Here is a 26,443-nt window from a genome sequence, read left to right as displayed (position 1 = left end):
CACTCTTATCCTTAACCATCTGTTTCCTAAAGGCCTTTTTTTTTTTTGCAACACTCCCGTTTTGTAAATGGCATGCAGAAGGCAGCCAAGAGAGCAGCATGTGTTTAAAAAAAAGACTCTTTCCCTGCTTGTACAGTTTAAAAAAAAAAGAAAAAGTAAAAGAATGGAGCTTGAGAAGATGAAACAGAGCAGTGCAAACAGACTCTTTTGGGGGTCTCACCCAAACGCTGCATGGCCCAGACCCCCCCGCCGGCCTACATGTCTCCCCCCCGCCTCCCGCTCACACCCACACGGGCCTGTCAATTAGCAGCAGACACCTCCTGCACCTACGCGTCACCTGCGAGCAGCCAAAGGCGGACAGATTCCCAGCAGCTGGCTAATTTCCCACAGTTCTCGAGTTCTGCGCGGAGCGGCCGAATGACCTTGGTGAGGGTTGTTCGGGAAGCAGGAATCCGGAAAGCCATTTTTTTAACGGTGAATCTCAATCCACAGGGCTCATGTTTTTGAGAAGCTGTGGCTGCTTTTTGAATTTGTATTTATTTATTTTTATTTATTTTTTTTTTTTACTGGGTTTCAGGTTCTGCTTTAGGGGTTTTATGTAAAAGAGGATTATGGAATCATATTCCAAACAGGAGCATAATTTAAGATTGTGGAGCGTCATGCATTCGGGAACAAATGCCGCAGTCGCATGAATCCTTCTGTTTGTGCTTAAAGTAATGGAAAATCGGTGCAATTTAAACAAGAATTGAAAAAAAGAAAAACCACCACGGTTTCCAGCATTCATTGAAATAAGCCTGGATTAAAAGTAGCTGTGCTCAAATCCTCATATTAGACACAGTGTTATACGTACGCTTAATGAACAGGGTGACTCTTGGGGGGTAAGTTTATCATCCTCCACCACTCCCAACAGCAGCGGGGAGGAATATCCGACTGACATCTTCGCTCTGCTCTCACAGGCCAGGCCTCGCCTTCAGAGGGGCGGCAGCTCCGCCTCCCTGCACAACAGCTTGATGAGGAACAGCATCTTCCAGCTGATGATTCACACACTCGACCCTTTAAGCGAAGGTAAGACGGTCCCGAATGTCACACAGGGAAGGGAAAAAAAAGAAATCTCATTGTTTCTACTGTCTCTCTCTGTTGGTGTCGCTAAAACCCTCTTTTCAGATGTATCAGAAATGGAAAAATCCAAAAACTGTGCATCTGACTCCGTACAAGAACAGAGAAATGTTGTTACCTCTCCGAGTTCTCACAACTAACGCAGAAAGCTCCGACACACCACGTAAAGTTTCTCATGAAGCAAGAAATGTTCTGCTCTTTGTTGACATTACTGCATCCTTGAGAAAACTGATAAAATTTCTCTGTTCTTAAGGAAAATGTGTCCACTCCAAGTGTCCTCATGGTTTTTAACACAGGCCTCAGTTCAAATTCAAACATTGGAAAGCGCTCAATTTGCTGCCTAAATCCCCAAAATGTCACCATTAGCAGAGGAGTTTATACTTATGGTATCAAATGAACTCTTAATCTCAATTCACTGAATCTATTGTTTTATACTTCTTATGTGTCTAAACCTCGGTATTTTGTGCACTCAGTTAATTGATCTGCTCTCTAAAGCGGGCTCAGTGCTTTGCCTTTAATCCACGATGAAGGCCTATTAGCTTAGCTACAGGAAACGTTAAAAAGGAAACGTCAGTGCTCAGCGCAGGGGATGAGCATGTTAATGTGCCGAAGGAGGCGCACCGTTCCCACGTTTTGGAGAAGCCCCGTGTGCAGAGAGCAAACGTGCAGCAGGAGGTTTGAAGAATTTTTCATGGGAGCGTCTTTATTTAGCCTTGATCTCCAAATGTGATGAGGAGGGACATGATGAATCCTAATCCGAAAAAAATGAATATTAATGTAGAACACTGACTCCGGCTTAGACGGTGATGACATTTCCCTCTTCTTTTTTTTTTTTTCCTTTTTACACTTATCGTCAAAATTTATATTCAGCGTGTCTCGTCAATAAAAAGCATCACTGCGAGTATTACTACATAATGAAAAACCTCGCAGGACATTTTCCAGAATCTATTTATAAGCATAAAACAATGCTCCGACAAAATCTCTCCCCTCTGGCTGGCTATGATCGCATTAGCGAGCGTCTGCTCTGCAGTGAGTGAGGCATTTCAGAATTTCTCTGAAATGACTTTGCTTTCCTTGAAAGCCAATCCAAGAATTAGTCGGCTCAGGAAAGATTAATAAGCCGCCCCAAGACGAGCCTTAAAGTACCCATTAACATGCATCAAATCGCTGTTGTGCACCGAATCCAAGGCGTCCCGTCCCGTCTCTGACCGCATTCATCTCTCCGTCTCGGTGATTAAAATGTAAATCGTAGCCGGCCGGGGGACTGCAGGTCCGCAGGGCCGCGCACGTTCAGAGCCAGAGGCGGTTTTGAACGTTCTCCACCCCGCTGCTCATTGTGGACTCCTCCTTGTTGTCGTCCTCAAGATGACTGACGTGCATATTTCTCGTGTTTGTGCGTTTGTGTGGGTGTGTTTACGTGTGAGCGAGTGAAATGCGAGCTCATGCGTTTCTCTTTTGTTCACTTCGGCCTTGATCGCAAATCCTGAGATTCGTGTTCGGGACAAATGTTTTATTCTGCGACAGAACTCAAGAACGCCGCAACAGATTTGACTGATGAATCTCTTGGCAAAAACAATGACTGGAAAAAAAAAAAAAAAAAAATGCACTGAAGCAACAACTCCAGTGTGATCCGACGCGACGAGAGCTTGGAATTAATTACTGAAAAGAACAAAAGCAACACTTTGGGCTTCGCTTTATTTGAATCTAATCTTCTGAAATCTCCTCGTGGCACTCCGAGAACTTTTCCCATTCTCTCCCTGCGATATTAGTCTGGAGTGCATTTTAACAGAAGCCTCATTTGTTTTAGTGTGGGATCGTTTAATTGGCTGCGTTGGGCCCCGCGCGGAGACGAACGGCCGCGTTCTCCTCCGTCATGCACATTTACTGACATCATTAATGCAGAGGAGCAGTTTGTTGGCGAGCGCGCCGTGCGGGGCGGCTCGTTGCAGGTGCATCCATCAAAGGCGGAGGCTGCGCCGCCTGTCCTTGCGTGCTCTTAAGCGTTAAGTGTAGCCCGGCCGGGCCGCAGGGAGCTGGCACGGCTCCAGCCATACATTTTTCATAGACGCTTCTCAAAATAAGTTGTCGGCGCTGACGGGAGTTCTGAGGTTGTTTCGTCACTGCTGGGAACTGGTTAGCTTTCTCTTATTATGCTCTTAAAGCAGGTTAAGTTACCAGTGTGTGTGTGCGTGTGTGTGTGTGTAGGTATGTGTTTGTTTGTGTGTGTGTTTCCTCGCTTTGTTGCTTGTTATTGTGCACCAGCTGATCTCCACACTGGCAGTTAAATGTGTTTTCATGTTTTGGTGGTTAGCCGCAGAGGGCTCCCTCTCAGTATGGCAAAAAAAAAACCTTGAAGGAGGCTTCTAATTTGATACCTGAGAAACCCCTGGTACAGCCTTGTAAATGTGTGTGTGTGTGCGTGCGTGCACATGTGTGTATTATATTTGTTGACATTGTGATGTTTGGTCGTCCGGAGTCGGATGAGAATTTGCCATCATAAGTTTTACTGGTGCAACCAAGAAGCCACTAATTGCTCCTTAATGGTGGGATCATGAGCCCCTCTTAATGCTTTTTCACATCATTAATTGATCGTCTTATTAATCCATGAGCTGGTTGAAGTCTACAAGTAGTCCAACAGCTTCTTTATCAGTTTAATGAGTCTCTGTTACACTTGGAATAAACTGTTCTAAATGTGTCTTTTTAGAGAATTGTTAAACAGTTCGTCACTCTTACAAGCACAAATAATGGATTTCTTTTTCAAGTCTTTGACATACGTTTTCTTTCAATCAGTGATTGAATGTGTGCTCTCAATCTAAATATCACTTGGATTTATCTTGTCTCTGTTTCTGTCTTCCTATTTCTTTTTCTTTTACTGTCCCCTCAGAATTTGCTGACTCTGGTGAGTTACTCCTCTAATTTCTGTATCCCTTCCCCTTCTTCCTTCTCCAAAAACAAAACAAAAGTCTGTTTGTTCTCATTCTAACAGCCTGGAGGCAAAGTGTCCCCCTCTGTATACATTTTCTGAGCGCCGTCGTGCTGTATGTCAACTGTGTTCCTGTCCATTCCTGCAGACTCTCTCCTTTAAATATCTCATTCTCTTCTGTGGATGCATTCTTCCCCCGGAAACCCTCTGTGACCATTTCTACATTGTTTTCCCCATCGTCCCCCGATCCTCCCTCTCCTCTTACCAACTTTTTTTCCCCTCGCTTGAGCTTGCTCTCCGTCAGGCAGGTTTCCATCCTGTCGATATTTTCCCTTTGACTGCATTGTTCATGCAGATGTTTGGCTGAACGTGACGGACGTCCGCGGCCGTCCAGTTAATGGATGTGTGTGTTGTGTTTCTGTACTGGAATACGGGGGTGGGGGTGGGGGGGCGGGTGGGGGGGGTGGGGGGGAGAGGAGTCGTCAGCTGTTTTCCCAGCCCTCTTCAGTTCCCCTTCGTCTGAAGTCAGGGTCAATACCAGCTTGACAGTACAATCAATAACAATGGAGCTTCCACCATTAGCTGTTCACAATAATCTATTATCGACTGAAGTATTCACATGCTCCCGTGTTTTCTTACAATGTTAAAGTGTGTTTAAGAGCAACAGCTTTTTTCGGTCTCGTTAAAGCGAATATCCTTCAGTTTAATAATAGACCTTTAAAGCTGCATGTTTTTCCTGGGAGTGAACATTTGTAATAGACTGGTCCGGTTAGTTCCACGCGCAAGTGCAGGCCGCTGTTCCCCCACCCCCATCAGCGCACAGCTACAAACAATATCACTTAGGAGCGGCATCAAATATTGAACTACAAGGAGAGACGGGGAGGGAGAAAGGCAGAGTGGGTCTCGCTCTGCCGTCTGGGCTGGACGGCTGCAATAAGCTTCCCAAAACTGCACTCAGGATTCGGGCTGCGTGCCGGCCCTGCGTGCGTTTGGCTCGCCCGCCCGCCGATAAGAGTTTTTACTGTGAGACCTGAAATCTGGTGAGTGTGTGCGTATCCAAGTTGGCTTCGCTGCAGAAAAAAAGATATAAATAGTCAAGCCGAACGCAAGTTGTGAATGCACGTTTTTCAGAAAGATAAAATTTGCCTGATTTGTTGCAGATATTGTGATCACTTAGTTGATATAAGCCTCTTCGTGAGCAACATTCTCTCTCGCTCTCCTGTAGATAATTATCAGACCGGGGAGATCACGTGCGCGGCCAATGTGGCTTCGGACATCTTTGGTGTCGACCATCGGTATCGAGCACACTAATATCCCCTGTGGGCTCGCAGAGAGCAGGCAAGGTCGTTTGGGTAGACCACGTCCAGCTGGACCCCCCACCGGGCCGGCTGGCGGGACTGGAGGGGGCGTGGCTCGGTCTTTCTTCTGAATGTGAAGAAGTTACGTGACAGTCTGAGTTTCAGTAACTTTAATAACCATTTAGGGAGTAAATCCAGCCAGTGTTCCTAGTTTACACCAGACTGCAGCCCCCCCTCACCCCCGCCAGCAGCGCTGTCTGTACGCTGACCCGGAGGTCCATTGATCACATGGTTCGATAAAGCACTCACTGCTACCGACCCCGCACCCTTCAGGCAATGGAAATATGCTCTCCATTTATGCAGCTTTAATATATTGATGATTTACTTCAGGTTCAACACTGTTTTTCAGCAATAGTTTACATTCAGCACTATCATGTGTTTTCACCTCCAGTGATAAAAAGTAATAATTGATCTTTATTTTCCTAAGCTGAGTTACCTGTTTGCCAAGAATTAAATTTGAAGATTGCTATATTTTTTATTCACAAATGATCGTCATATGTAGGTACCACTGATAGATGGATAGTCATATTGTCTATTTAAATTTGACCATAGATATCCGTGAATGAAAAGCCTTTGTTTAAAAAAAATATGAACGTTCTTATATAACCAGAAGTTTAAAAATGCTCTGAAATGTACTCACTTCCAGAAATTAAAATGAAACATTTGATTTTAGTTTTATGATGTGTTTTATTATGATTACATGATGTGTATTACTTTGTTATTGTGGATACACCAGTCTAATCATCAGTGACAGTGATCACAATTCAATTTGCATCAAGTTTCTGATTAGGAAACAAACTAGTTTTGATTAAAAAAGGTGGTGACATCAAATGTGATTTATTGATACACTCAGGCCTGTGATCCTTCCACTCGAACCTTGAATTGTAATCTGGATTATGGGTTAAAAGTGCAGATATCTGTGTTCACCATAAATGTTGATTAGATTTTCTTTCCATTTAATCTATGCGGATTAAAACAGCATATTTCTGTATTTATTAAACCATATACAATAAAGTATAAGAAAGTCATGGTTAAATACCCCAGCCTCTATTGTTGACATGTTTTGATGTGAATTTTGCCCCATTCTTCCCAAACACACACACACACACACACATGCCATGTTGTGTTTAGATGTGTGGTCACAGCTCCAGTACGTTATGTAATTCTGAGTAGCTCACCACCGCCTGTCAACCTATCGTTCCTCCAACCAATCTAGGATTACACACACACACACACACACACACACACACACACACACACACACACACACACACACACACACACACACACCGCGTTACACCCCCTCCCACGCCCTCTGAGCCACCCCGCGCCGGGCGAGTGAAAGAATCAATGTTAAAAGCCTTTTTTGCTTTTGCACAGGCTGTGAATTTCCCAGACTCGCCAATCCCCGGCACAAACACACACACACACTCACACACACTCACACAAACTCACACACACAGCTCACCAGAGGTTTAGAGGTCACACCACAAGGACAAGAGGTCCCTCGGTTAACAACAACAAACCCCGCCGTGTCTCTCCAGTTGCAGGAGGGCGAGCGGAGAGCGGTGCAGGCGGTGATTGTGTCTCGGCCTAATTGCCCTCAGGGCGGCTCCAGCCGGCCGCCGGCCTCACCGCGGCGGCGCACTCCAAGCTAAAAATCATCTAATCATATGGGATTGAGGCACTTGTCTGTGAGTGTCGAGGATGAGCAAGACATTCTGCAATGAGATGTGTTTTCATCTCATTAGGCGGAGTTTTCAGGGCTGCCAAGTCCCACATTTGGCGATTTGCACCATAATCCTCTCACATGTGAGCGGAGCGCTCGCCCACTGCGGAGCACAGTTTGGATGTTTTTTTGTGGGAGAAGGGTGAGCGGCAGCGTAGTATTATTTTACCACACTTACAACAAAATTGGTTCTCTGCACATTAACCCGTTCTGAGGGTCCGACGTCCGACTTAATTCTCTTTAAAAAAAGATTAAAAAAAGAATGAAAAAAAATGAAGGAGTTGGTTTAAATTGTTTCTATATCATTTACGTGGTTTAATTGTGGCTTTTGTTTTTGGACTCATCTTCCAGACGGATCTTTTTTCTCATATTGTCAGAAATCTGGAGTGAGCCTGGTTAATACTTAAAAGCAAACACGCAGCCTTCGTTCGCTCGAGATTCCAGTGAAGTCTGAAACGTCTCGGCCAGAACTAACTTTGCTCTTCTTCTTGTCAAGTTAAGCAAACAGACAGATCTCTCTGATCTTGCAGAGCATGTTTCACCTTTATTTATTTTTTTTTAAAACTGGTTGTATAACTTGGATTAGAATAGACGTAAAAATCCAATGAAGAGGAAGAAAAACTTTTTGCGATCTTTTGCAAAGTCGTGATTTCAGTCGACTGACGACGAGCCGTACAGTAGCTGTTGTATGAAAGACCCTTTTTTAAGCACTTTTACCAAGTTCAGACCAGCTTTCTGGTCCTCCATCAGTAAGATTATCCACTTTGATGATTCGGTCTAATGACGGCTTGAAAGAAAAGGGAGCATTTCACAGCAGTCGATGGGAAGATTTCCAAGAGCGGCTTGGATGTAAAAAAAAAAGTGCTCGTTATTCTGCCTCTCCGCTTCGTCGGGGAGGTGCACCGCTTAGCTCTCGTACCGCCGGCGTGCCGCCGGGCGCCGCTGACAGGGACTGCTCCCGTTCGCTCACCGTTCCCCTGGGCGTCCGGGAGGCATTTTTGCCGTAAGCATCTTAGAGAACTTGTCACTGTTCTTGCTGCGGGTTTAAGCCGTCTCATTTGCCTCGGCCTCTTTACGTAATCGCAGGCGGACTCCGTGATGTCGGGATCTGGGCGCCGCCGCGGCCATCTGCTGCGGCGTGCAGCGTCGTCGCTGAACATATGACTTTGTTTGCTGTTTGTTGTCAGTCTGCAGACTCAATTTGGAGCCACTAAGATGTTTATTCACAGATCAGTGCCGAAAAAGGTAAAAGGAGGCGCAGGGAAGATGCACACGGACGTCTGTCGTCCGCCGCCCTCTGTCCCCGCCGCTTCACGCTCGGCTTGTTTGAATTCCCGGCTAATTCATCACGCGGATGTGCTGACCGCCTATTTACCGGGGCGCCAAGAACTGCTACAGTCAGGGAATCAAATTAATTGTTCGAGTTTCATTGTGGGAATAAAACGCCGAGTCATCGGGCCTTTGAATCAGCAGAGGAGAGGAGGACTCATCTTTTTGTTGCATGTTGACCCAGTATATTCTCTTCTAACTTTCCTCTTCTGTTTTGTTTCTCTCTTTTTTTTTTTTAATTTAAATCTTTTTATGAACCTTTTTTAACGATAAAATATCAACTGCTTCTCCCCCCCCACCCCCCCACCCCCCCTTTCTCTCGCAAATCTTCTCCAGTCGCCATCCGACCGGCAGGCTCTTTACCGAGCTCCTGCAAGAACCATGATGTATTTTTTTATATGCAATTTAATCCCTGCTTTGTTTTTGCACTTATGCAGTGATGACTCAGAGAGACGCCGTCTTTCTGTATGTCACTTCCTGTGCCCGTGTGAGTGTCTGTACAGTGTGTGATGTGCGCCGAACCAGCGGACCTGTCTTGTTCTGTCATGTTCACTCTTCTCCTATTCTCTGTGTTTGTCGCCTTACCCTTGTCTTTTGCTGTGATGTTGTAGAGCTTGGGACTTATGGGAAACTAAAATATTATCACTCAATGACTGAGGAAGGTAAGCCCCAAAGTTTTCACTACTTTATTTTTTTTTTGAGTCAGCTTCTGCCATCCCCCTCTTGGTTTCTTTTCGGTATCTCCATCATGAAACGTCACCTCCAGCCCCATTTTTTTCTGTTTGCTCGTGACACGCCTTCCGCTTTCAGATTCCACGACCTCTCTGAGATTTCACTGGCATAAGTGCAAATCATGGTAACCATGCCAATTTTGTTTTGTTTTCAGGATTTAACTTTTTGTTGTTGTTTTTAATTCCCTCATTTTTAATTTTGGCTTATTTGTGTTTTTGCCCAACCCATTTGTACAAATTGTTACCGTGTGCAATGTATAATGGATTTTCATTGATAAAACATTCTCAGAAGACATGTTGCTTATTTAATTTGTACGCACACACGCCAAAAAACACTCACACACAGTTCCAAGACACACCAAGATTTTTTTTCCCCATTTCCTTCTTCTTATTGTTTTTTTTTTCCCTTCTTTTATTTCTTTCTTCGTCCCTGTTAATCATCTGCGATGTTGAGAAACACATCATCCATGCCTCAGTGCTCACTTGGAGGTTTCACTTGCACCAGCAGCGGGTGCACACACCCGAGACATACGTCGCTGAATTTGGCGAAACGGAGTGACTCATCCACCCAGCGGTTGTGTAACCGCCGGAGCTGGCGGTGAAAATGAGCAGCTGTGCAAGATGGCAGCGGAGAGGCCGATCTTTGATATTCAACAATGACTCCGCTGTTGCTTCATGATTCCTCAAATTGTGTGGCTTTGACAGCGTGCACGCATCAGATGGACCTCACAGGGAATCTATCCCCCCTCCCTCCTCCTCCTCCTCCCTTCACTGGAAGATGAATTGGAGGCTTTTTGATTAGATGTTTCTTTGTTTGCTTTTCAAGCCGACTTATGATTTCAAACCCTCCGAAAAAGCCGATGGCACAAATGGTGTCGTCCCACGTGAAAAGCTGCTGTCAGTTAGACGAGGGCCCGTCGAGCCTGCGACCAGCAGCAGACTGGACTGAACACATGATATGAATCTGCTTCAAAAGTTAGAGGCTTTTAGTCATATACGTCTTTTTTTTATCTTTATTAGAGTTGCGGTACATGAAATAAAAATGCACCTCACTGTCAAACGGACCTTATTTTATTGCGATCGAGACTTTCTCAAAATAAATATCTACCTCTTTGTGATTAATGTGACCTGGAAAGAGTCACATTAATAACTAATAAGATCACTAATAATAAAGACTGACAGCAGCTATTCACTGGCCTGACAGCATAATAACATTTGGCTGGGCTAAACACACAACTCATGAAATAAAGAGAAAAAAAATCAACTAAAATTCCTTGAATAAAAGATTGTGAGTGGATTCTGTGCGTTTTGGTGTGCTTATACCAGCTTGACACGTTTCTTTCTGCAGTTTCACTGCTTCTGTCAGAGCTGCTCACAGATTTCACAAGTCTTTCGCAAATACAAATCCTTCTGTCGATGAGCTCTTGGCACTGAAAGCAGTGCGTTTATTTTTATTTTTATTTTTTCAACAAGTATCGAAAGCTCTTACAGTAGAAAACCCAATCCAGTGACTTCTACACCCGAGCAGATATCTGATAATCACCTTACGCCCACATTTACATAATTACACACACACACTCACTTCCATACACAACCATGTGCACATAGAAGGTGAGTGATATCAAGGCTTTTGTGTGTGTGTGTGTTTGTGTGTGTGTGTGTGTGTGCGCATTTCAATGTGTGAACAAAGCACAATGTGAGAAAAAGAGGGTGTTTTTTTTTTTTTTTGTAAACTGGGCGTGAGTGATAAAAAAACACCAGATGATGGAAAAAGAGACGGTGAGACAGAGGAGACAAAAAGAAGGCCGCCAGTGACTCGGGGTGGTTAATGATTTTGCCTGAAGGTCACAGACAGTGTTGACATGGCTGGGTGGAGTCGGTATCGACACGCCACTGTGTCAAGCACTGACAAATCAGACATGCCCTCATAAAATTGAAAAAAAAAAAAAAAAAAAAAAATCCTTTACATTGATTGCTGTTACGTGATTGAACCAAGGCAATACACACATGCAGAAACAGACATGAATCGAATAATGGAATTAAATATGTAGACATAACACTGAAATACCCCCAAAAAAAACATAATGTGATATTTTGTGTTTGTTTTTTTAAAGCCAACGGCAGCCGTTATTGGCTATTTCCAATCAGCAATATCATTTTAAAACGTAACCCACTGCAGGGAATCTGCAACCTGTGCTTCCTGATTCCCGTGTCTTGTTTGCGTGTGAGCGCTATAGGGGGGATTCCAGGACGTGGCCGTTCTGCTGAAAGTCTTGGTTCAGCGAGCCGGCAGCCAGTCGCTGCTGGTCGTGGGTACAGTTGGCTTTGCGTGAGCTGCTGTTAGCGATATAAAGCGGGCGCGCCGATTACATAACCTGCAAGGTCACGGTTTATGCACGGTCCACTGCGTCATCTCATTGTCCTTCCGTTATTAATGGATTTAAGGAATCAATAAAATGCTATGAGCAGAAATTCTTCAGAGTCGGTTTTCAAACGTCTGTTGCGTTAGAGGTTTTGGATCATCCGCTGCAGGATTAAATTGGACTTGAGATGGCGTTTGTCAGTTACTAACTCATGTTACGTTTCCATTTTTTTGATCCAAAACAAGAGAAAAGGACGGAGGTCAGGAAGGAATCTGACCTCCAGAAGGCAGATCTTTTCCAAAGAGTTTTTCTCACCTGGGTTTTCCTCTGCCAAGAACCAGGACATTGCTGGATCATCACAGTATAACATGCCAAGTTAAAACCAGCCAGCGTTGACTGTGCTCGTTAAATATGACTTGTCTGGAGGTCAAAGGTGACAACGGAGGAGATAAAACCATGAGGCACTGAAAATGCTTCAATATGCAGCACTTTGTCCTGGTTAAACTCTGTTCTTTTTCTTCTCTTTTGCCTTCTTTTGTTTTGGTTTCTTTTCCTTTTGCAGGAAAATTCAGAGAGAAAGCATCCATCCTCCACAAGATCGCCAAAAAGAAATGTCAAGTGGAGGACAGCGAGAAGGCCAACGGAGTTGCAAGCCGCTCAGGTAAGACGTCTTAAAAAGACAGCCTTGCCGACGTCTAAACGTGCTGAAAGATGTGAGACTGAAGCCATTAGTTCCCCAACCTCACATATTAGACTTTAGGAAATAATTAGTGGGCGTCAAACCAGATGTTAAGCAAGCATGATATTATCAAGAATGTTGTCTTTAAGCAATATTTAAATCAATCACAGTCACAGCCAAGTGTCGTTTATGTGTTTTTCACTTCAAAGAGCCTCGGTCCAGAGAATAAACAAGCGCCCAGAGCAAGCGCTTTCATGGCCGCAGAGCAACAAAAATCAAAGCCAGGCCTGGGCGGCGATCAGCACGGCCAAATTATGCTAACGGGGCTATATTAACATATTAGTCTCTTAATGAAAATGCATGACTGTCAGCCATCGCTGGGTTCTGATTCTGACTTTTTTTCAGGTCTTTGGTTCAAAATTTACCATATTAAACTTAATGTTTCATCAAAAATATCACAGCATCCAAATAAAGGGTCGAGGCCTCCTGCAGCACTGTGGAAGTATCCTTCACATTATCTGTCTGAGAATCTTTCTAATTGTGTCACAACCACACTTGGATTTAAGCAATTTCCACAGCAATTATAGTTTTATCATCTGATTACATGGCTTTCGGCCCTTTGTATTTTAATAAGGGCTGTTAAGTAAGTCTGGCCCCAAATGAAATTGAGTCACGTCAGGCGTCGGGGATTGACGGGGGGATGATAGTGTCGGCCTCAGACATGAATATGGTCTCTCGCAAACGGAATCTCTTGATTCCGAGTAATTTCTATCTATGTTTTTATTGAACTTATGGCCACGGGGAAAAGCAGGTCCTCAGTTATTCAGGAAATCCGAAAGCTCTACTCTGTGTGTATTGTAATTTCTACAATAAAATATTAAAAGAAAGGGTTGTGTGGGGAGAAAACAGACACACACACACACACACACACACACACACACACAGAAATTGACTAAGTGTAAAATTATTGACTGTCATTTCATGTGCTCAGTGGTTTAACGAACCACTTTGTATTTCGAAAGCTGGTCTGTGGTCACACAGTGGTGCAGTGGTTTGCTTTGTCAGCCGACAGTGAAAATATCTCCACTTCAGGTCAGGGTTGGGGCTTGGGGGCCTTGGCTTTTCATCCTCTCACTTTGCGTGCAGGAGTACCGTGGTTTCATCCTACAGTTTAAAAAAAAAGGACATGCACTTGAGGCAGAAAGTGATTCAACAGGACGATGGATGGATGGATGGATGGATGGTGTTGGTGTTTAGACTGACTAATTAAGCTGTATTTTGAACAGTTATGTCCCTATATTGACACTATACGAACTTATTTATTTGATATTTGCATCTTGTTTGTGCGTTCTCCCTATTTTCTCAAAGTGCTCTGGATTCCTCCCAAGAAGATCTAACAACTTAAAGTTAACTTGGTGTGAATAAATTAACTGCAGGTGGAAAAAAGACTGTGTGTGGGAGATTTTCTCTGTCTGCTCTGTGAAATAGATTTTAAGCCGGGATCACCTCCAGCCCCCTGCAACCATAAAGCAGTGTAGAAGATGGTTGAATATCCACTCTGTGTACGGCACCTTGTACCATGAAATGCAGTCTGGTGGAACTATTCAAGATTTTCTGCAACTTAACTGTCGCCGCCTCTTCTCTCCACATCATAATCGATCAGATCTGCATCTTTCCGAAAGGAAAACCTGGTGTGAATACTTCTCAGGGTGATTTTTTTTTTTTTTCTTCTTTGAACTTCCTGCAGATAAAAACCTTCCGAACAGCTCCAGCGTCGAAGTGGAAGTCACCCCTCCCATGAATGGAACTGCGGGGCAAGAGGGCGAGACGGTAAGGCGCCCAAACGCAGCAAAGCCGTGCGCCAGGCATTTCTGAATATTTTACGTCTGCGTTCCACCTCGAGTGTGATTGATGCAAAGGTTGCGCCGACGACGGCCCGGGTCACTACTGCTGATAATTTCCCAGCACGCTCTCGCACCAGCTCCTCCATCTTCAGCCAGACCTGCCAACGACCCGCCTCCTCCCACTGAGCTCTGTAATCACACTCCTCCCTTACCTGCTGCTTCTCCTTACACACACACACACACACACACACACACACACACACACACACACACACACACACACACACGGACAGAGTCTTTGACGAGCCGCCAGGCTCGCGGCACCTGCAGCAGTCGTCCTGGCACGGAGGCTGGCGGCGGCGGGACGCAGCAGACGGTCGTGGGGCGAGCGGGCGCCGATTCGGAGATGGGTGTGGCGTCCGTCCCGCTGCAGCTTTCACCCTTTAGATCAATGACAACGAGTCCGTTCCACACCAGCTGGACCCAGCAATCGTTTTTCAGCAGGCCGGGATGATTTCTCTCCATCTTGGTCTTCGGGGCCGAGATGTTCAGTGGGAGATCGTGTGAAAGATCAGCACAGCATGCATTCCTCCTCGTTATTTTAGACCTCTAATAATACAGATGAATGGGAAACAACAGAAACTGACATCTTTTTTTTTTCAAAGATAGCTATCAAATTGAGTGTAAATTTGATTATATATATCCGGCAATAAAATTGAATCCATTAAATTGCCAAAATGATGAAACAAACTGGTGTTAAAACAGGATCTTTTGAAAAGCAAAAACTTGCCTCGGTATGATTTTGTTCGTTTCTGAGGAGAATCCGCTGAAAGCTGCTCCTCCATCCAACTGTGAAGATAAAACACTAGAGAAATATCTGCTGCCTAATTGTCCAAAACTGTGATATCAAGCTTCACTTGTCTTTTCCACAGTGCTCACTGCCGTGGCATCAGTGGAATTTAGAAAACTGACTTCCATACAGCAGGTGCATCAGCTGTTTCCTTTAATCCCCTGAATGCGCTCTTCCAAATAAGTAAAGCAGCGACAGATGCAGCCGGGGCGCCGTCCGAGATCAAATTAAAAAGGAGGGATGTTTTTGTCGACGGCGGTGGAGGATTGAAAGGACTGATTATTGGAGATATAACAATCAAACCATTAGAAAAAAAAAAAAATTAAAACACAGCTTCACAGCTTTGTTACAACTCCACGTTTTAGCAAATGTTGTCAGTTTATGATAAATCTTTTAATTTTTAAAACCTTGTTAACATGAACCAATGGTTTTTGATGAGTGTTAGCAGTAAAATAATGTCTCCCGCGGATCTAAACTCACAGCTACACCTTCTTCTTTAACATCGCAGCCTGTTTTTTTTGTGGGTTAATCCGATGCGGTTCGCCTCGATTTGACTGACTCACTATAATGTGCTCTCAATTTCACTCGAATTATCTCACAATGCGTCAAATTTGTAAATGTTTTGCATCTAAATGGTGCCATGACCGGCAGCTTTGAATGCAGCAGCCTCCACATATCTGTGAGGACAGGTTTTAATCTTTTACAATTCTCCTTTGAATCACGGCCCGGTCTGTGAATAATACTGTCCCACTCCGCTGTTTTGCCTGCGACTAAAAAAAGCTTTTCTCTCCAGCTGAAACATATTGCAGCACTTTGACACACAGCACTCCTCTGAGGAGAGATACAGTTGACTATAAATACAAACCGGTGGGGGGAAAGTGCAAAGGAGGCTCTCGGAATAGACTGAGTGCAGTGGAAACGGCTGAAGATGAGCTCCGATTCGCTATATGACTGCGTGTGTATTGATCCGGCCCGCTGCAAGTTGTTTCCGGATTGATCATCCTTTACTCTACGGCCTCATGATCTCACTGCTAAAACAGCTCGGAACCTTTTTCATTTCAGAATCATGTCACAATACCCATATTGTGACTGATGTGAGGTGTGTAGAAACCAGTCATGTAGTAATCACCAATAGCATCATCATTTGGGCCTTTCTATGTGGAATTCCCTCTTTTTTTATAAAGCAAATTGCACAAAAACTACAATAAAATATTTTATTGTGAAGACATACTGTATTATTTATGTATTCTTACACTTTTGGCTGCAGTCATCACATATTCAAAGGATTTTTTTAATCTTAAAATGCTTATTCAATGAAGGAATAACCAGCCAATAACCAACAAATCTATTTGTTTACGTCGAATGAAGCCAAAATTCTCATGTTATTGGACATTTTGACGTTATTGGTTGCTACAAGGTGATTGCAGTGACTGTGACAGAGGGAAGACTGGCTTCAGGAGGCGATTCGGTACGTGTCCAGGACCTGCAGGATTACTGGCACACCTTATTCTTATGCGCGACTATTTTTAGAAGTGCGTCCCACAGTGCACCTGTCTGTGTCAGCCAGGAAGTTGCTGAAAACAGCTCCCACTTCCATATGCCGCCAGAGGCCCCGTCATGCTAATTGTTCAATTCCTCCCGGATGCCTTGGCAACCAAGACGAGGGAGTGAGGGGATGGCGAAGGTCAAATTGAAATTTCCTGATAAAATCCTCCAGGGCCGTCTTCAAAGAAATCGTCACGAACTCTCACACAGCAGTAATTATGAGTTTTCTTTTTAAAGGCAGTACTTTAAAGTTAATATGCATTAAAAGCTTTCATCTGATTGTATTATTTTTTCCATGATTGGTGAACAAGTCTTGCAGATGACTCAGCAAATTGTCTTTGAGTTTATAGCTTTATCAATGCAAGTTTTAAAAACAGTACTAAAAAAATAAATGTTAAAAGAAGGGGGGAACATATATATATATATATATATTGAACATTGATTATTAATTAATACATTAACTGCTGCCACAAATAAAACCAGCAAAATAAATTCAAATAAATCAACTTTGAATCATATGTGCATCCTTTTTCTTTTTTTTTTTCAACTATTTCAACTCTTGTAGCTTTGTTGCTCCACACCGGGTAACCAGAGCAAACGATTCCCTTCAGGAAGAAAAAAAAAAAAAAAAGAAAAAGTATTAGCAAATGTCACGCCTCCCCTCGCAGCTCTGTGGAGCCTGATAAAAGTCAGTGCCTTAAAGCACCGAGTTGGCAGTGTTACCAACTGAGGCACCACGAGGGCAGGAAAGGCCCCCGAGGGGCTGGCATTTGGGAACCAAGTAAGTGTTGGGAGGCCGGCTCTGTGGGGTTCTGTCGCATACAAAGCAAGTAAAGTAAATCATAAATAGATAAATGACAGATTCATACTGAGCCGTGTCAGCCAGACACTGCAGCTACAGCACACCGTTCTTAAGAGGTACAGGCGAACCTGCAGGATTATGTGGATTGTCAATATTGTGCTGGGATGTTAAAAGAAGCATTTTTTCTGGTTACTATTCTATAAAGGAAGTCCTCCGCCTCTTTGCACCCAGAGCCAGTCCTCTAAAGGCTCAGGTTTTTGGTTTTTTCGGCCTTTTAACAGGCAAACAATGCAGCCATCTGGATGTGGAGAGGAGGAGAAATCAGAATGCCGAGCATAAGTGATGCAGGCTCTGCCTTTTGTTTGGCGGCTCTGATTACCAAGGTTACCAGGCAATGCTCAACAGCAGTGGCTGTCACAGCAGGAGAAGCGCCATATGATTCATGAGTCGTGCAGTAGCCATCTTTTAAAGATTCCTGCCTGACTCTCCGCTCAGCTGATCTGATCAAATCTGTAACGGATGAAATGAGGAAAAAAAAAAGAAAAGATTATTCACTGTACAACATCTGTCATCGCCATGTGTTTCACTGTGGGTTTTTCCACCCGGTGTCTCCTGCACCCGTCGGCCGCCTTTGTTTGTACACCTCGCTGACGAGATTCCCAAATGGAGGGGGGGGGCCGTGGAACACACTCCAGGTCATCCTTGCGCTCGGGTCAATCCTGCATGTGCAGACCTGCTCTGCGCCGGTCCCCGTAGCTCCTCATTATCAAGTTTAATTGGATACAAAGGGACCAGGACATCCTTCCACTCTCAGAGGCCTTTGTTGTTTTGCTCTTTCACAAGGACCAGGATGTTTAAATGAGAGTCTGCGTGGCAAACGAGGAAATAATTTAGTTGCCTTTTTTTTTTTTTTTTTTAATTCGCCAGCTTCCCAGTTGCTGATCACACACAGGCTGCGGCGTTTTCCCGGTTTAGCATTCTGGCGGCAGGTCCAATCAGACCCCAGGGGTCCGCCGGTGCAGCCGGCATCAGCAGCGGCTCGGTGATGAGGCCCTGATGACTGGCGAAACCGAGCCCTTCAGCCTCCCAATCCGCAGGCCGCTCCGCCTTAAGGTCGCCGCGGAGCAGAGGCACGTGCACGAGCACATGCACGTCCGGGTCCTGCCGTCAGATCTCTGTGACGTCGCCCCCTTCCTCAAGTGTTTCTGCTGCCGGGCAGACGGCTGCATGCGGTGGCCAAAGAGAACACATTTATAGAATCCACGTTGTTTCCCAGCAGTAATCCAAAGTCTTTTAATGCACCGTTTCTCTTTTTGATGGATTTTTTTTTTTTTTTTTTTTTAATTCTGTTTTATCTCAGGCTGAAGATGAGGAAGAGGAGGACCAGCCTCTGAGCTTATCCTGGCCCGAATCCGCCCGCAAGCGCTTCACCTACCTCCTCATCATGCCCATCGTCCTCCCGCTGTGGCTGACGCTGCCCGACGTCAGGAAAACGGTCTGCGCGTCCAAAATGCGGACGACACGCGGCTGTCGGTGTGATTCCTGAGGTTTCACTTTTCCCTCTCCTTTTTTTTCTTCCCTCTCAGGCGTCAAAGAAGTTCTTCCCGATCACCTTCCTGGGCGCCATCTGCTGGATCGCAGCGTTTTCCTACCTGATGGTGTGGTGGGCTCACCAGGTATAAAAGATGTGTTCTACAGAGGACATGACTTTGTGAAATGACAGCGTGATATGGATGGAAACAGAGTCTCCTTTCCCTCTCTGTTTTCCCCTTCCTTGACATAATAAATCTATATTTCATGACCCATCTATTTATAAACAGTCAGAGGAGATTGTGTTTTTCAACTTTTTGGATTCGCAAGGAAATTAAAAATAGCCGGAACAAAAGATTAGGGTTTACTTCCCCCAAAGCTTAGCTGTCTTCCTCTTCTTCTTTTGTTTTTTTTTTTTTTTGCAGGTTGGTGAAACCATTGGGATTACAGAGGAGATTATGGGCCTCACTATATTAGCAGCTGGAACCTCCATCCCTGACCTCATCACCAGCGTTATTGTGGCACGCAAGGGGCTGGGCGACATGGCTGTGTCCAGCTCCGTCGGCTCCAACATCTTTGACATCACCGTCGGGTACGCCGTCTGAGCACGATTTTAGTCTGAGCCGTTCTTGTTGTAGATTTAGGACTCCAAAAAAAAAAACAAAAACAAAAAAAAAACAACGGCATTACTTTTTTAGACTGGCTGTAATCCCAAAGTCCTCTCTAAAGCTTGGAATGAAAGGTATTATAGCTTAAAAATGTTACATTATGAGAGAACATGCAAACACCACACATCAATTCCCTCCGGCTCTTGATCTTCATCAGTTATTTGAGACACACTAAAACAGTCTGGACTGTAGTATGCTGCAGTGTAATGATGGATCGATTCGTCACGCCAGTCTTGAAACACCGTCGTGTGTGTGTGTGTGTGTGTCTGCAGGCTGCCGTTCCCCTGGCTCCTCTGGTCCTTCTTCAGCGGCCTCCGGCCGGTCCAAGTCAGCTCCAACGGCCTCTTCTGCGCCATCGTGCTCCTCTTCCTCATGCTCCTCTTCGTCATCATCTCCATCGCCGCCTGCAAGTGGCGCATGAGCAAGCTGCTGGGCTTCATCATGTTCATGCTGTACTTCGTCTTCCTGGTGGTCAGCGTCATGCTGGAGGACAAGGTCATCACCTGCCCGGTGTCCGTCTGAGGGGGGAGGAGCCGCTTTCTCTCCGCCATCAGCACCTCCGCCTCCACCTCCACCGCCTCTTCCACCACGGTCATCCTTCCTGTCCTGTTCCTGTGACCCACGACACTAAGAATAACTGTACAAGAGGATCAAAAACAAACAAAAAAAAACATGGAGTCTACCTATAGTTTCAGGTGGTAGGACGGGGTTGAACCAACCAGACTTTGGCGCCGTTGGTTTAAGTGGAGCGGATCTGTGCTCTGGCAGGTGAGGAGGGCTGGGTGTAATGCCAAATATAAAAAAGTATTATGCATGCCATTAGTTTCACTAGACGAGCTGGAATCAAGACGACGCCTGGTAGGTTGAGGAGGAAGACCTGCTGTGAACTTTGAGGAAAAAACTAAAAAAACAACGGAACCACGACGCGCTGCGGGGGATGAGGCCGTTTCCACAGACTGAGACGCTGTTGCTGAGAGTGAATCGAGGATGCGGATGGCTTTATTGGTGGCGAAAAGGGCCGACTGTGTGGGTGAAAACCGTGTTCCAAATCCTCCTGGAGGTTTTATTGTGGGCTTTGCACCCGGGCAGCGAGGAACACTCGAGCTGGTGCAGACAAGCTTCTCCTTTCCTAATTTATTTATTTTTTTTAATTTTAATTTCCTTTTTTTTCTTGTCTGAGCTCAGTCTGAAAGATGAGTTCAAACTTCCCCTCTTCCCTGCCAGATGTCATTTTTCACCACTGAAAGTTTCTTCGAAGTTTTTTTTAAAAAAATGATTAAAAAAAAATATTAGAACACATTAACTACACAGTAGCATTGCTAGTTAGTATAGATTTATCTTAACAATTCGCTCCTTTGTTTTTTTTCCCCCCCACTGGTGAAACGTTCTGATCGGACAGAACTTTTCTTGCTTCACATGCACCGACTTACAAAGACCGGAGGGAAAAAAAAAAAATTGAATCGAAGAAAAAAAAAAGCCTAACTGAAGTTTACCCTTTCAAAATAAATGCTATCCTTGAATAGTTTTGGGGCATAAAAGAAGAAGAAGACGAAAAAAAAAGACAAACGCATGAGTACCTTAGACTCATTACAGTTCCAGAAGAAGAAGAAGAAGAAAAAAAAAAGTCGATGTCAAAATAATACATTTGAAAAAGACCTTTACCGTGTTTAAGCGTCATGGTTGATTTAGATTAGTCAATGTGTAGTGCGCTGTTCACAGTATAACTGGGCTCGAGTCACCGGCTAGTCGAACTCCTGGAGTAAACATCCTGAAGAAGCCAACTGCATGTAAAAACAACGACAACAAAAAAGAAATGCACCTGCAGCTGAATGATACTGATCAACATTTACGAAGGCGTGCACCAGAGTGTGTACTTTTCCACACACGTTTCATAACCTCCTGATGCAATCCAGTGCTCAGTCTCTTGTGTAGAAAATGTCAACATGTATGGTCAAAACGATATCTATCAGACTTGTGCAATTTCCTTTTTCAATCAAAGGTGCTTTTGTGTGCATGTGTGCAATCTGCATTTGGAGTCATCACACAATGACCATTCTTTAAATTTATCTATAAATAGAGGGTATACTACCAGTATTTTGCAACTAACTGCAAAAAAATATATATATACACCAATCTGTGTTTTATACTGGGAAAAAAAAAAAAAGAATAAATAGTCATAATCACGATCTCTCTTTAAGCTGCATAGAATGTAGAAACCACAGATTTAACAGCAATATACCGTGTGTTGTCGTCGAGAATTGCAACCCTCTCCATGCGTCTGTGTCCCCCTCCCCCCTCCCTCGCCGTCTTTTCTGTCCGCCATCCGAAGTGGGCGACCATTTCTTTCCTTTCTCCTCCCCTCCCCGAGACGAATCCCCTTCCTGTTTGAGCTGGCCAGAAACACCCGCTTTTACCTCAACACGGCCTCTGTACAGCAGCTTCGTAGGAGTTAACTGTAAAATAATCGTAAATACAATCTCTCGAGTGTGTGTGTGTGTGTGTGTGTGTGTGTGTGTGCGTGTGTGTGTGTGTGAGGAACAAGTGCATGCAAGGAATTTGGGCTGGTTACCCACTGACTGTACAGCTGAAGCTTCGACCAACTATAAACATTCACTTTTATGCACCCTTGCAGAGAGAAACACCAAGAACTCAGTGCTTTTATTTTGTAAATATTAACTCCATCTCTTTTTTTCTTCCTTTTTTTTCTTTTGTGGCACATGGAAAATGGAAATTTCTGCTGTTTGCAGGTGGGCCTCTGAGTTTCTCTTATTACTCAACAGAAACACAATCGCGTGTTTTTCGTCCACCCAGCGTCGGATTGGCGTAAATACATTCATTCTACATGTCCGTTCAGTTTCTGGAAAGAAAATTAGGGCTTTAAATACCACATTGCCTCTTTTAATTCAGCAAGAGTCACAACTTTTTTGATGCTGCCGTTTCACACTGGTTCCCAGTGCGCTAGAAAAACAGAAAAAGAACCACTTTAACCCTCGCATGCACTCCTGTGTGCGCTCGCTCTCGCATTGTATTTTTTCTTGAACATTTCCAACCGCCCTGATTCGAAGGGTCGATTTACGGCCTCTGCGATGATGACTCATGTACTTTGTGAAATCCTCCTGTGCACATATGCCATTAAACTCGCCCACACTCTCATTAATGTGATCACACCTCACCTCTGCTTCCTTCTCACCCCTTAACTTGAAGGAGAGAGTCTGGTTATTTGGGGATTTGCAGTTTCTCCTCTTCCATGCTGAGATTGAGATGAGGAGAGAACTGCTGCCCCTCGTACCTTCTTATTTTCCAGACGCGACGCTGGTGTCAGACTTCTTGTGCCCGTTTGGCAGAACGCTTCACTCTCACGTGTTACGGCGAGGCATTTCCCTCGAGGAGAATGTTACTGCGGAAGCTTCTTTTGGTACAGTTCACTCTTTCAACATGTAAAGAAGTATTTCACGGTCACATACACATATTTTACCTGCTCTGTTCCTAAAACGTTTCCTGTCAAAACATCAAATATCCAAAATTCACATTTTTCTTTTCTTTTTTTTTTTTTTTTTTTTTTTTTTTAATTTTCATTTTGATTTTCAATTCGAGTGAGAGCATGAATGTTAAGACAGAGAAAACAAACAAAAAAAACCCAATATTGAACTGGTTTAGCACGTGAGCTTGGCATTGATTGTGGTTTTTCCAGGGTAAGCTGCGGACTGTGAAAGTTGACCACCGATGAACATTCTTGCACTCTAAATGTTTTATTTTCTTGGTGTTGATGTAAGATTTATTTAAGGTGTACATATATACAGATTCAAATTAACCATATAATCTATATGTGTAAAAGAAATATGTCTCTTTATGTAAAAACACAAAGTATATAATACAAATGAATAAAGATGCTAACTCAAATATACAACAGTGTGCTTGGTTATCATATATGTGTTTAGTTTTGATCATAGAAATGGGTCTGTTACACTGTAGGGGAGTAGATTTTATTTTATTAATACATATTGTAACAAAATATGAAGATTCTATTATTTCTTATGTTATAAATGTTTAGGTTTTTGAGGGACATCTCTTAATATTTGAAATTCAATTGTATTCTCAGTTATTTCTTGTCTCAAAGTACAGACTAAAAGATTTCAAGCATCTTAACAATTTTGACAGTGCATTGGTCAAAAACAGTTGGATAAACACCTGATTTTATGAAATCTGTTATTAAGATACTGTATTTTAGTTTTCATAGCTGAAGTGTTTGAAAAGAAACAAAAAAAAACTTTAAGAGTTTCAATTTCTGTGTTTTAATTCTAAGATTTTGTTGTACAAATTTGAATATGAGACAAGTAAATGATTAGATTGCTCTTCATAGCCAATTATATGTTCTCAGAGGAGTCGTTCAAAGAGCTTTGCGAAGCCTGAATCAGATTGAAAAAGATTTAAAAAGAGGAATTTTATTTCGTAATAAAAACTATCGAGGTTTCATTTAAAAAAAGGCTTTCCATCTGAAATATGGGAGATGTCAACCACACTGTTTAATTTTCTCTGAGAAGTTTTATCATTCATATTAAATTAGAAAATGTAGTATCTCAGTGAGGTTTCAGGTCGTTGCAGTGGAGTCTATGGGGCCTTCCTTTGTGTATGGTTTGCATGTTCTCCCCATGCATGTGTGGAATTTTTTTTTTCCCCAGACGTTCCAGTTTCCACTGAAAACATGCATTTGAGGTCAATCAGTTGTATGAATGTGAGTGTGTGTGACTGTGTTTCTCAGGCGGTGGACCAGCGACCTGTCCTCTGTGTCCCCTGAGATGAGCTGCAGCTCCTCCAGATGCAGACCGGTCACAGCAGATGGAGCTCCTGTAACTGTACGCAGGAGCTCCTGTTATCTAACCGGGCTAAATTTGCTGCAGCATGGGACACTGAGTCGCAGATGAGTTGGTTGTTGCTTGAAATCTGCGACGCTGCTGGATAATTTTCCCTGACAGCGGAGGGATTTATGGCAAATAATGGAAAAAGGGGATTTAACACGCTTGTGAGGTCCGTGTGTATCCAGATGAGAGCAGATCTATACAGTCGGTGGTTTTCAGAATAAGATGGAGACACTTTATACATCAAGGGGGGAAAAAAAATCTCTTCATTTCCACAGGGTTGTCCCATTAATCAGCCTCCCTGTCAGCCCATCTGTACATTCACTTTACTTCCACCTGCTTCAGAAAGAGCTTTCACTGCTGAGTCTCAGGATGCACACCTGGCCCGCACGCCATAAGGCTTTGCCCTCTTTGAATCTGACACAAGACTCTAAACGCTTCCTGCAGCTGCTACAAGAATGCACCACATTGTTTGCCAGCCTCCTGCAAGCCGGCGCCTTCAGTTCTCCTGCAGGAGAGGAGAGAAGCGACGAAGCCGGCTCTGGCTGAATAAGCTTTTCCACTGATGCTGCTTCAGTGAATGCGTGATTCTGAGAGATTAATGATCATAAATAGCATTTTGACAGTATGGGGAGGCATTCTCCTCTGCTTCAGCAGTATGTATGTTAAGAGCAAACCGTGGAATGGTGCGCCCTCTTGCGTCCAAAAACTGGAATCTCAACGTGACTCACAGCAATTCTGATGCACCTTGAATTTGATCCAGTTGAGTTCATCCACCCACCTGAAACCGTCTTCCAATAGTTTTAAAACGTTCCTGCTTTCCAGAGAAGTGTCATGAATCAGCAGACTTGATCACGATGCAAGTTGGAACAGTTCAAAGAGACGTGAAGGTCGATGCAATGATAACAAGACCAAACAAGGAAGGCAAAATGAATCTGACAGTTGAGAAAAAAAGGCGTGAAACAAAAAGCCCAGGAGCTAGCCTTCATTGCAATCAGGTGTGCTGCAGGTGGGAGAGACCTGAACCATGCAGGACGTCAGACCTCGAGGCCCAGAGCCGATCAGCCCCACCACAGCGTGACTCCAGCTCCAGCAACAAGCCCAGCATTATCTTTATCACGTCTCAGAGGTGTTTCACTCTTCCAGAGAATTCCAGATTCGTCCGAATGACTGTTCCCCCTTTCCCTTTCTGGAAACCGATCCCGGGTTTCTCCCTCCCTCCACGGTGAGTCAAGCTGAGTCATCCAGAAGGTAATGCAATACTTCACTTCAAGAATGTACAAACAAAAATCATCAGCATTTTCCCTGGAGAGCGTCAGTTTAATCACTGCTACTCAGAACACTATTTTAGAACCATGACTATTTTGTTGTTTCAATTTTTTTTTTTTTTAAGAACTGGATGTTAGTAAGCCACTGATTTGAGAAAGGTCATGAGAAGCTTTGGAGATCTCCTCAATTCACTACAGTGTGTTTTATGAGTATGGACGAAGCCTTACTCTGTGTCAGCACAAGGTCTTGAGTCTGGCAGAAGAACAGTAGCGTTGTTTAACTTGTTTAAAGCAACGTATATTGAGGTTATTAAATAGCCAAAGTCATTTAAGTCAAAGTCAGAGGACGGCAAAGGAAACAGTCTGATAAAGAGCAGATCAGTCATCAGTGTTTCAGTTGAAACACAGAAAAAGGAAAAAAAAAAAAAAATCAGATGTAGTGAAAACATCATTTCTACTTTGGACCTTATGTTCTTTGGCTAAAAAAAAAAAAAAAAAAAAAAAAAAGAATGAGTCACGGCCCTGGCCTTCTGCAGACAGAGCAACTCCATTCACCATCTGATCAACTAAAAGATGACTAACAGGTTAAAATAGCTGACCTTAAAGAACTGTGTGGGTTTTTTTCCGACACTGAATTGTAACATGTAATGAGGACCGTTTTCCCCCAGGAGAGAGTAACTGTGCTTCTGCACATTTTTACAGTGAATATTCACAGCGATGATGTGAGAACATTAAGACAAGGCAAGCAGTTTTATTTACACGTGGAATTCAACACACAGTGCAACTCAGCTTGCTTCAGATGAATGGAAACCATCAAACAATAGCAGAGAATAATAAACTATTTAAAAAATA

General features: G+C 43.8%; 1 protein-coding gene and 1 long non-coding RNA gene across 6 annotated transcripts in view; one reads left to right on the top strand and one right to left on the bottom strand.

The window, feature by feature from the left end:
* Positions 1-20,724, top strand: part of slc24a2 (solute carrier family 24 member 2) — a 34,713-nt gene extending 13,989 nt beyond the window's left edge. For 3 of the 5 annotated variants that reach the window (XM_030088151.1, XM_030088149.1, XM_030088148.1), the window contains 9 exons: positions 957-1,065; positions 4,001-4,015; positions 9,067-9,117; positions 12,112-12,210; positions 13,976-14,058; positions 18,630-18,764; positions 18,856-18,945; positions 19,225-19,391; positions 19,740-20,724. In XM_030088151.1, coding sequence (XP_029944011.1) covers positions 957-1,065; positions 4,001-4,015; positions 9,067-9,117; positions 12,112-12,210; positions 13,976-14,058; positions 18,630-18,764; positions 18,856-18,945; positions 19,225-19,391; positions 19,740-19,989 — 999 coding nt within the window. In that variant the 3' untranslated portion in view covers positions 19,990-20,724. The remainder of the gene's footprint in view (positions 1-956; positions 1,066-4,000; positions 4,016-9,066; positions 9,118-12,111; positions 12,211-13,975; positions 14,059-18,629; positions 18,765-18,855; positions 18,946-19,224; positions 19,392-19,739) is intronic. The other 2 variants (XM_030088152.1, XM_030088153.1) reach the window with 2 other exon arrangements.
* On the bottom strand, positions 9,945-22,693 carry LOC115386018 (uncharacterized). The gene is made up of 3 exons (XR_003931242.1): positions 22,606-22,693; positions 16,664-16,666; positions 9,945-9,957 (listed from the first exon to the last, which is right to left on the bottom strand). It is a non-coding gene; the product is annotated as an uncharacterized LOC115386018 (long non-coding RNA).
* Positions 22,694-26,443: the final 3,750 nt, after the last annotated feature.

Source organism: Salarias fasciatus, chromosome 3 (genome assembly GCF_902148845.1).
Source record: "Salarias fasciatus chromosome 3, fSalaFa1.1, whole genome shotgun sequence".
Classification (NCBI taxonomy): domain Eukaryota; kingdom Metazoa; phylum Chordata; class Actinopteri; order Blenniiformes; family Blenniidae; genus Salarias; species Salarias fasciatus.
The sequence above is the reverse complement of the archived record's forward strand: the minus strand, read 5'-3'. Positions and strand labels throughout refer to the sequence as shown.